Source organism: Chrysochloris asiatica, unplaced genomic scaffold (genome assembly GCF_000296735.1).
Source record: "Chrysochloris asiatica unplaced genomic scaffold, ChrAsi1.0 scaffold00183, whole genome shotgun sequence".
Classification (NCBI taxonomy): Eukaryota; Metazoa; Chordata; class Mammalia; order Afrosoricida; family Chrysochloridae; genus Chrysochloris; species Chrysochloris asiatica.
This window is the reverse complement of record NW_006408701.1, coordinates 1,957,286-1,969,036: the sequence shown is the minus strand read 5'-3', so window position 1 is coordinate 1,969,036 and position 11,751 is coordinate 1,957,286. Positions and strand designations below refer to the sequence as shown.

At 44.5% G+C, this 11,751-nt stretch overlaps 1 protein-coding gene across 1 annotated transcript; it reads left to right on the top strand.

The window, feature by feature from the left end:
• Window positions 1–332: 332 nt before the first annotated feature.
• Window positions 333–1,529, top strand: ZCCHC12 (zinc finger, CCHC domain containing 12). The gene has a single exon (XM_006872128.1). The coding sequence runs from the start codon at window positions 333–335 to the stop codon at window positions 1,527–1,529; it is 1,197 nt and encodes a 398-aa protein (XP_006872190.1).
• Window positions 1,530–11,751: the final 10,222 nt, after the last annotated feature.

The window sequence follows — 11,751 nt, the reverse complement described above, 5'->3', positions numbered from 1 at the left end:
TCCTGCAGGGCGTTGTAAGGGCAGTGGGCAGATAGAAAATGTGCTGCCGGGTGTATTCAGGAAGGGAGAGACTTGGGCTGCAGATTTGTTGTTATAGTTAAGTGCATTGGTTCTGATTCATAGCGACCCTGAATAGGGTTGCCAAGGAGCAACTGGTGGGTTTGAACTTGCAGCCCTTTTTTGACACCTCCTCCATTTCCCCCCCTCCTTTTTCTTTTCAGTGCCTACTAAGATACAAGGAAGGCAGAGTCCTGCAACCTTGCCTTGGGGAGACACCTGTTGATTTGGCTTTCCTGAAAAACTTGAGCATCTTGTTAGATTCATTGTTAGTCATGGCTAGCATCATTGCACGTGTGGTTAACAGTAGGGGGCAGAATGCTCCCTTGCCACCTTGGGTCCATTCCATGCTGAGGTCCCTGGGGAGGAGCCTTGGTCCTTTAATGGCCAACTTGGCAGAGAGAAACATAAAATTGTTCTCTGGGAAGGTGGTGCCAGCCCAGGGGGAAGAAACCTTTGAAAACTGGTTGATCCAGGTCAATGGGGTCTTGCCAGATTGGAATACTTCTGAGGAGGAAAAGCTCAAGCGCTTGATGAAAACTCTTAGGGGCCCTGCCCGGGAGGTCATGCGCTTGCTCCAGGCAGCCAACCCCAACCTAAGTGTGACAGATTTCTTGCGAGCCATGAAATTGGTATTTGGGGAGTCTGAAAGCAGCGTGACTGCCCATGGGAAATTTTTTAACACCCTGCAGGCGCAAGGGGAGAAAGCATCCCTTTATGTGATCCGCTTAGAGGTGCAGCTCCAGAATGCTATTCAGGCAGGGGTCCTAGCTGAGAAAGACGCAAACCAGACTCGCTTGCACCAACTCCTTCTCGGGGCTGAGCTGAAAAGGGACCTGCGCTTCAGGCTTAAGGATCTTCTCAGGATGTATGCAAATGAGCAGGAGCTGCTCCCCAATTTCCTGGAGTTAGTCAGGATGATAAGGGCAGAAGAGGATTGGGATGACACTTTTCTTAAACGGAAGCGCCCCAGAAGATCAGAGTCAGTTGGGGAGAGGGCAGCTAACCCTGTGGCATTCCAGGGCTCCCAGCCACTACCAGTTGGCAATGCTAAGTGCAGTGTGATAGAGATAGAAGATCCCCTCCCTGAGTCAGATGAAGATGTGATCCTTGTGGAGCCCCGGGACCCTCCATTTCCATCCAGGGGGGGTCCTTCCCCGAGATACAGGGATCCGGCGCTGGTCAATGATTCCCCCAACACTTCCTGGGCCCAGTCTCCTTCCACCAGTGGTGGTTCTGGGCGTAAGAATGATGGTCCTGGGGATAAGCGTAAGGCCAAGAAGCGCAAATACACAATTCGCTGTTCATCTTGTCATAAAGAGGGCCACTCAAAAGAAGCCTGTGAGGAGAACAAGGTCCAGGTGTTTGAGAATCTGATTATCACCCTGCAGGAACTGACCCAAACTGAAGAGGAGGAGGAGGAGCCAAAAGAGGTGGCTGGTGAATACAGTGAACCCTCTGAGTCACAGTGAGGGGCTAAGCCCTAAGTGAGCCTTGACCTATATTGAGAGTTCAGTGGTGGGAAAACCGAGGGAAGGGTTCTAACTGCATGCATTAATCCATAGAGCCACTTTCTTTTGGGGTCAAGGAGAAAAAGTTCTGGATACCGGCACAGAGGAGGAAGAAAGCCTGACCTCTGTCCTTGCTCCCTCCCTACCTGTCTAAGGGCCTGTTTTCTGTGTATGTCCATTGATTTCTTGATGGCTGTACTGTCTGTGGAAGTGGTACAAGTGCAAGTACAGAAACGAAAGTGCAAATGCCTGAAGCCCTCCATCCCTTATGTAACCATTGTCCGCCCTCTGATGAATGTACTTCTAGATACTTCCCTGTATCTGTATACCCAGATAGATTTATTTATAGATGAAAGTGATCAAATAAATATAAGTGCTGTTCTATAGTGTGTATTTTTTCACCAAACTATATGTTGTGACCTTCTTTCTTTGTCAATAAATATATAGCAGCATCTATTTTCATGTCTCTGTGGTATTACTTTGGGAAGAAGTAAAGGAAAAATAAATAAGGTAAATATAAAACTGTAAAGAAGGGTCAGACCCTGAGGTGAGTGTTTTTTGTTTGTTTATTTATTAACCTCATCTTACAGACAATGCAAAGGGAAGATGAAACTGTCTGTAACATCCCCCCAAGGTAAAAGGGGAAGAGCCCCTTACCACAACTGACAAGATTCAAGGTCATAGAGCCCAAGTACAGCATCTATGGACAATACCCTAGTGTTTTATTCCCCAGTCTATCCAGGTGCCCTGGTGGCAAGGCTATGCCTCTCCCATAAAAGTTTACAGTCTCAGAAACCCTATATAGGGTCGCTCTGAGTTGATGGCAGTGGGTTAATGGGAATATGTTGAGAGGAGTCTGAAGTATAGTCTGGTTACCTTGAGGTAACAGCCCCACATGGGGATTCTAGGAGCTCAATTTCTCTTCACATGGCAGACAGAAGGGTGGCTCTCCTGTCTCCGCGTGGATTTCTTAGATTAATGCCGCTGCTACTACTGCTTCTGGACGACCCTCTGCTCACAACCAGGACTCTGTCCTGTGAGATGACACTCCCTCTGCCTACCCCAACCCTCACCTAATTAAGGAAAGGCAGCACAACGTGAGGAGGGTCAGGTCCTGATAGCATCTAAGCCCACCCTGAAAACTCTGGCTGCTGTGTTAGACTAGAGAGCACACACAGGTGGTCAGAGGCCTCCACGCTAACCCCGCCCCCTCTCTCCCACCTCCCCATTCCAAGAACTGAGACTAGCTGGGGAGGAACGGCAAATCTGTCTTAGAAGAAGCACAGCCAGAATGCTCCTTAGTAGTGAGGGTGATGACACTTCGTCTCTCATACTTTGCACATGTTGTCAGGAGGAACTCGTCCCTGGAGAAGGACATCATGCTAAGTAAAGTGGAGAGTAAGTAAAAAAGAGGAAGACCACAATGAGATGGATTGATGCAGTGGCAGCAACAATGGGTCTAACAACCACAACAAAAGGGAGGGGTGAACGGAGCCCTGATGAGATGGTGGGCTACCTGTTATTGCTAACCACAAGGTTGGGGGTTCAACCCCATGAGCTGATCTGCAGGAGAAAGATGAGGCTGTCTTTATAGTCTTAGAACCCTTATATAGGGTATCTACGAGTCGGAATAGGACTCCTGCTGTGGGACTGTAGGATCAGCTCTGGACTGTGAACCACAAGGTCGGTAGTTCAAACCCACCAGCTGCTCCTTGGAAACCCTCCATGAGGTTGCTATGAGTCGGAACTGACTCGACAGCACCTAACAACAATGAGTCAGAGTTGTGGATTTGGCTTGGGGTGGGATGAAAAGTCAATATGCTTGCCAGAGAACATGAAGGAACACAACATCTGAAAGTCAGGACGTCTTACACATCGTTTTAGCAGAACTGAAGGCATTGGCTGGTGGGGGGTGGGGAAGAGGTGAGGGACAGGGGGAGAGATAGCAGAGAAGAGCCTTCCTGGTTACCTTCTGCCTTGTCTGCTGCTTGTTGCTGTTGTATGCAGTCAAGTTGGTTCTGACTCATAGCAACCGTTTATAGGGTTTCCGAGGAGCAGCTGGTAGGTTTGAACCACTAACCTTGTAGCTACTAGTGTTTATCTTACTGTACCACACCAGGACTCCGATCTCGGGTTAAGTGCCATTGAATCGGTTCCAATACATAGTCACTTTGTAGTCACCTTGTATAGAGTTTCTGAGAAGCAGCTGGTGAGTTTGAACTGCTGACCTTGCATAGGGTTTCCAAGGAGCAGCTGGTGAGCTTGAACCACCGACCTTGCAGTTTAAACGACTTTGCAGTCTGACGTATTAACCCACAGTGCCACACCAGGGCTTTAAATCTTTATGGGAGCAGCAAGCCTCGTCGTTCTCTCATGGAGCAACTGGAAGATTCAAACTGCTGATTTTGTGGTTAGCAGCTTAGCTACCACGGCTCCTTTATGGGGAAGGAAGGGGGAGTGAAATGAGTGCCCTAAGGAGTCCTGGTGTGGCGCTGTGGGCTAATGCGTCAGACTGCAAAGTCGTTTGAACTGCAAGGTCAGTGGTTCAAGCTCACCAGCCGCTCTTGGAAACTGTATATAGGGTTGCTATGGGTCGTAATCGACTCGATGGCACTTAATAACAACAACATACTGACCTGAGGACATGAAAGAGTTTGTCATGAAGGATACAGGAGCTCTACTGGGCTGATGAGAGAGGAAGCATATTGGGAGAGAAAGGGGAGATGTCATGATGTCCAGGAGACTCATCTACATTGACAGGGACACGAAGCCTGGTAGGACTTGCAGAAGCAGAGATTTCACACACAACTCTGGGCTGTGATGTCCCAAAGACGACCCAGGGAGAGGTGTTGGCCTTCTAGTTATGTTAGCTATTGATGGCCTGCTTAGTGAGGCAAAGGGTTGGAGGCTGAGGGCCTGAGGGAGAGGTAGAAGCCAGGCACTACAAGGACCCTGCTGCAGTCTTTTCTGGGCTGTCATGCCAAGAACTGAATGAGAAGTGCTTCTCCTTCCAGAATCACCCCCATCAGCTCCTGCTCCATTCATGAGCCCACACTTGGACCTTACAAACACTTCCCTCCCCTTGTTGTTGTTGTTAAGTGCCGTCGAGTCGGTTCCGACCCATAGCGACCCTGTACAGGGTTTCCGAGGGTGTAAATCTTTACGGGAGTAGAAAGCCTCATCTTTCTCCCGCGGAGCGGCTGGTAGTTTCGAACCGCTGACCTTAAGGTTCGCAGCCCGATTCGTAACCACTACGCTACCAGAGCTCCTTCTTCCCTCCCCTAGAGCCACACTTATCTCTTGTGCTCTGCTCATCACTACTGCCTCTCTCCATAAACATCCCCTTCCCAGCATATAATGTTTGCCTCCATAACCCTCATGGCCAGCAGGAGATTGGGAGGGCCCTTCTGCCTCTAGTCCTTTAGTTGAGAAGTCGACCAGGAGCAAAGGCTTAAGAGACCTGCAGACTGCATACTCTGGGATACCTCTGGACCCCTCACAGGGGAGCCCCCCCCCCCCAATTTCCATCAGGCAGCAATCAACGGACCCCTAACATTCACCAGCACAAATAGTTTTATGATACTTTATTCTTCTCTAAACCCTCCCAAGCCCAAACCAGTCAAGTGGATTCTGATTCACAGCAACCCCGTGTGTGTCAGAGAAAAACTGTACTTCAGAGGGTTTTCACCACTAGGTCTGTCTTCCAAGGTGCCTCTGGGTAGGTTCAAATGGCCAACCTTTTGGTTAGTAGTTGTGCATTTCGCTATTTTTGCTACCCAGGGACTCTATTTCTTTTTGTTGTTGTGTTCTGTCAAGTCAGCTTGGTGTCTTAGCGGCCCTAGATGACAAGGCAGGACGGCTGCACATGGTTTGGCGTCTTAGGTGGCAATCTAGGAAGAAATCAATAGGGCATTTCTCCCACAGAACCGCTAGTGGGTTCAAACCACCGACCTTTTTAGTTAGCTTTTGAGTGCTTAACCGTTGTGCCATTTTGGTGTTGTTGTTAAGTGCTGTCGAGTCGGTTCTGACTCATAGCGACCCTGTATAGGGTTTCCGAGGAGCGACTGATGGGTTTGAAGTGACAACCTTGCAGTTCAAACTGACCTTTTAGTCCAGTACATTATCCTGCAGCGTCATACCAGAACTCTTTATTCTCCTTCTCCCTCCCTGATACCACCTTTGAGGAATATTTGCCGTCTCATTTGGCCCAGAGTATACCTACTTCCTGCTCACATTTTGTAAATGTTTACTCTCTAAACACTTGTTGAATGATTTGCCTAAGTATAGTTTATGGTGCCATAATTTCCTTTGGGCACCTGGTAGAATAAAAAGATGAAAAGAAAACTCAATTAATTCTGCTTATCCCCTTTTCCTCTTACTAAGCCTGGGAGGTTCCGTACAGACCATTGCTTTGAAAGCCTGTTCTGTGATTCCCCCCATTTTTCTTTCTTCCCTCTATCCTCTTCTCTGTTGTAAACTAGAAACTATCTACATTTTTGTTTTTTATTTCATCAATATGATGTAAAACCGACATTTCTTTTTATTTCCCTTTGTATGATACTGGTTTTTCTTTTATTCAGGAAATGTTATTTTCCCTAATTAGAAGAGATGGCATTCAGATCAGACTAATGGGGGTAAAAGCTGACAAAAGGCTTTTAGTGAATCCTGCGTCTCACAGCCTTCATTGAAAATGATGGATTTTTTTCTTTGCTTTCTCCTTTTAGTTTCACTGGTCGCTAAGAGATGAAAATCACTCTTTTGTCTCGTCAGCAGAAAGTAGTCTCTGAGTATCCTTTTGCATCATCTCCTGCCTTCCCTTGGTTTCCATGACACCCCTCTTCATTGGTCCCCACTCTCTGATTTCTTTCTTTCTTTCTTCTTTTTTTTTTGGATCCCACCACTTCTTAGTCTCCTTTCCAGAATCTCCTGCCTCTTCCTGATCCTTCTAGTAAGGAAACTTAGAAGTCATTACTACTGTGATTCATTAAGACCCTACTGTGTGCCAGGGATGCTGAGCCAAGCCCTTTAACTATGTTGACTCATATTATGGCTATTATTATTATTATTATTATTATTATTATTATTGACTTTTTATTGTGAAGTGGGTGAAGGTTTGCAGAGCAGATGAAGTTTCCATTCAAGCGTTCATACACATTTTGTTTCATCTCCTCGATGGTCATTCCCACCATGTCACATCACTTGTTACACTTCCTCCCTGCGTTTCTTCTTGTTTCCACTCCTCCCTCTTTCCTAACCCTTTTGAACTTTGTCCTTGGGTCAATGCTGCCCCTTTGGATTTCAAACGGTTGATTTGTCTAGGGTGTGCTTACTTCACTAGTGGCATTGTTCCCCTTATAGATCTGTCTCTCGGTTGGCTGAAAATTGAGCCATGGAGGTGAGTTCAGTGATAGATCTGGATGACTAAGGGCCAGAGTCTTGGGGACTCCACCAGTCTCTAACCAACCAGTAAACCAATTTTTAAAAATTATTTTGAATTTTGTTCCACATTTGTCTCCCCCTTTATCCAGGACCCTATGATGTGATGCCTTTCAGAGCAGTTGGTAGTGGTAGCTGGGCACCAGCTAGTTCTTCTGGTCTCAGAGTCAAGGAATCTGATGTTTGAATTAACTGCATTGACTCTGAATTCTCATATGAACCTCATAAGATAGGTGCTAACTATCACAGACTTCAAGTGAGCAAACAGGCTAGACTGTTTTAAAGAGCGCTACCTAGTGTCGTGCAGCTTGTTAGTGGTGGAGCCAGAGGTCAGACTCTGCCATGACTGATGCCAAAGCCTATGCTTCTTACGTTTGAGCTTTTATGTTCACAGCACCCTAGGATATGAAACCAAACCCAAACCTACGGCCATGAAGTCAATTCTGGCTCATAGCAACCCGATATAGATTTACTGAGGCTATACATCTGTATAGGAGCAAACAGCCTCATCTTTCTCCCTCTGAGCAGCTCTTGAACAGCTGAACTTGCAGATGGCAGCCCAACATCTAACCCACAGCACCACCAGGGCTCCTGTTGTATTGGTGTTCAGGTCCATCGAGTCAGTTCCAACTCATAGTGATCCTGTATAGGGTTTCCAAGGAGCGACTGGTGGGTTTGAACTGCCAACTTTGTGGTTAGCAGTCCATGCGTATCTTACAGTGCCATACCAAGACTCCACCCTATGATATAGGTGTTATTATTGTCCACATATGACATATGAGGAAACTACCCATAGCTGTCTAGTCGATTCCATAGAACACAGGAGAACTTCCCAGTAGAGCTTTCAAGGCTCTAATCTTTATGGAAGCAGATGGCCACATCTTTCCCTACAGAGTGGCTGGTGGATTCCAACTGCATTGTTGAAACTTACTTGATGGTACCTAATAACAACCACCCTGAAGTCCTGTTAGTACCAGGAGTGTCAGGGGTAGGATAAAAGGGAGCAAAGAGAGTGGGGCAGGCTCTCATGGCCTCATCCTGACAGGATATATGCATTCCCAGCTTGGAGGATTGGAGGAGCCTGTCTCAGACCAGAGATCACAACTTGTTATGGTCTCTCACAACTGTTCCCTCAAATCAGTACCATGTTCACCATTCCTATTTTTCATACAAGGACACTGCGGTGCATACAGTTGTAGTAACTGGCCCAGTGACATAGCTAGTAAGTCTTAGAGCTGGAGATAGGCTTTAGATCTGCTCTCTTCAAAGCCAGAACTTTTTACTTTGTAAAGTCATTCCTAAAGTAATGGTTACAACATACCAGATCATTCTAGCTGGGTCCTGGGCACGACCTAAACTCTGCACAGCAGACTCAGTCTCATTCTGTCATTAAGCAAGACAAAAGGTGATCAGTGTAGAAAAGTTCCTCCTCAAAACCTGAAACCATCTTCTCCTCATGTTTATTTTTGTATCCAATTTCTGAGATATGATACTAAAAATAACAAATGGTTGGTGAGAATGTGGGCAAAAAGTCTCTCTCCCACACTGCTGGTAGGACTGAGAACTGATATACTCTTTCTGGAAGGCCGAAATGAGAAAGCCCTTGGATCTAGTAGTTTGACTCCCTAAAATTGTTAACAAACTGGAAAAATGTTTTTAAAAATTTATTAACAAAGATGTTTATTCTTGCTTTTATTTTTTAGGGGAAATAACTTAAAAGGACATGAGTGAGGGGTTTGGTTGAATCAATTAAGCTTTATACTTGTACTGGAATGCTGTGAGGGGGTTTCAAAGGTGGAATGAAAGATAATGGATGTTTTCCACAAAACTTTTGAAACCCCCTCATATACATTTAAGACCCTAGGTGTGCCTTCAAAGTATTAGGCTAAACCTAAGAAATCAAGTGTGGTCCCTCTAGAAATAGGGTTAAAAGACCACTGGTATACCAGGCCATCTTTGTTCTTTGATTCCTAGCCTATCACACATGCGGTTTCATCAGTCTGGATACCCCTGCCCTCTGTCATGTGGCAAAACCCTAGTTAAACTCTAAAGAGCAGCTCACAAACTCAAGCCAGCTTTCCCTGACTCCACTAAAAGTCATTCCTTAAACCTCATCATTTATCATTTTGTTGTGATTGCTTGTATTGTTGCTGTGAAGTGCCTTCAAGTCGGTTCTGACTCATAGCTACCCTGTAAAGGGTTTCCAAGTAGCAGCTGGTGAATTTGAATCGCCAACCTTGTGGTTCAAACCAACCCTGCAGCCCAATGGCATTATCCCACAGCGCCATACCAGGACTCCATGATTGCTTGTTTAATTAGGCTTATATCTGCCCTGTGCCTAGCACAATGTTGTTTGCATGTCCTGATACAACTCCAGACATATTCCCACGTTAGCTGTGCTGTCAGTTCCCTTTGTATCTCCAGATATCTCTGTGCCCTGATCCCAGACAACTCCCACGTCAGTTGTGCTGCCAGTTCCTTCTGTATCTCCTGTTATCTCTGTGCCTTGACCCCCTCCATCATGTTCACGTATTTGCTCAAATGGCACTTTCTCAAAGAGGTCAGTCCCAAACGGTCCATTTAAAACTGTTTGCCTTGCTATCGGCAATTCCACCCCCTTCCTTGTTCTATTTTTCCATCATATGCCTCTATTATGATGTGTATGCCTCTATTATGATCCACCACTCTACTGTCAGTTTGTCGTACTTGTGTGTTGCTGTGATGCTGGAAGCTATGCCACTAGTATTTTAAATATCAGCAGGGTCGCTGTGGTGGGCAGGTTTCAGACGAGCTTCCATACTAAGATAGAATATAAAAAAGAAAGGTAGACTGCTTCTGAATGTTTAGCCACTGAAAACCATATGGAGAGCAGCAGAACACCTTCAGATATAGTGCCAGGAGATGAAAACATTATAAATAGCACCAGAATATTGTCAGACATAGTACTAGAAGATGAGCCCCTCAGGTTGGAAGGCACTCAAAATAAGATTGGGGAAGAGTTGCCTGTGATGACATGAATGGAGCAAAGCTTTCGGGACCTTCATTTTGCTGATGGGACATGACTCAAAATGCAGAGAAATAGCTGCAAACATCCATTAATAATGAGAATATGGAATGTATGAAGTATGAATCTAGAAAAATTGGAAGTTGTAAAAAATGAAATGGAATACATAAATATCAGTATCCTAGGTATTAATGAGCAGAATTGAACTGGTATTGGCCATTTTGAATCAGATAATCATATATGGTTTACTATGCTGAGAACAAGCTGAAGAGAAATGGCATTGCATTCATTGTTAAAAAGAATATTTCAAGATCTATCTTGAAGCACAATGTGGCCTGTGATAGGATAATGGTCATATGCCTACAAGGAGACCAGTTATTATCACTATTATTCAAATTTACACACCAACCACTAAAATCAGTGATTATTAAATTGAAGAATTCTACCAATTTCAGTAGTCTGAAACTGACCAAACATGCAATCAAGATGTATTGATCATTAATGGTGGTAGGAATGCAAATGTTGGAAAATATAGACTTGGTGATAGAAAAGTTGCTGGAGATTGCATGATAGAATTTTGCAAGACTAATGACTTGTTCATTGCAAATACCTTTTTTTTTTCCCCTTTCTATTTCCCATTCATTTAAAAAAAGTTTTTATTGTGAATTGAGTGCTAGTTTACATAGGAGAACATCGGTTTTACATTCATCCTATCATATTTCTTTTCATTGAAAAATCTTTTTTAAACAGCTTCACCAGATGGACTACACAGGGATCAAACAGACTACATCTAGATAAAGAGATGGTAGAAATGCTCCATAATATGAGCTAAAACAAGGCCAGAGGCAGACTGTGGAACAGATCAATTGCTCATATGGAAGTTCAGGATGAAGCAAGTCCACAAGAGAAAAAATATGACCTTGAAAAGATCCCACCTAAGTTTAGAGATCATCTCAAGAACAGATTTGATGCATTAGACACTAATGATCACAGACCAGAAGAGCTGTGGGATGACATCAGGGACATCATACAGGGCAGTCTTGGCAGGGGTCAGAGGGCAGGGCCACAGACAGTGGCTGGGGAGTAAAAACCACCCAGCAACTTATGGAAAAAGAAATAGACAAATCTGCAATAATAGTGAGTGATTTTAATATACCACTTTAGAAAATGGATAGAAAGAACCAGAAAGAAACTCAGAAACATGACAAAGACACAGAGGAACTAAACAACGTAATCAGACAACTGGACCTCATAGATGTGTCTAGAGCACTCAACCCAACAACAGCACAATACACATTCTTTTCCAGTATGCATGGAACATTCTCCAGAATAGACCATGTGTTAGCCCACAAAACAGACCTCCATAAATTTACAAACATCAAAATACTACAAAGCATCCGTCTCAGATCACAATGTTATTAAATCAGAAACCAACAATAGGAAGACCAAGGAAATAAAGTCAAATACATGGAAACTGAATAACAAAAAGTTACTGGGTAGTAGAAGAAACAAAACATGAACTTAAAAAGTTCCTAGAAACAAATGAGAATGAAAACACAACATACAAAAATATTTGGGACACAGTGAAAGCAGTGCTGAGAGGACAATTTATTGCAATAAATGCACATATCCAAAATGAAGAAAGCACCAAAATTAACACATTAACACAGCATCCACAACAATTAGAAACAGACCAAGAGAGGGAACCTACAGTCACCAAAAGTAAAGAAATAATAAAGATAA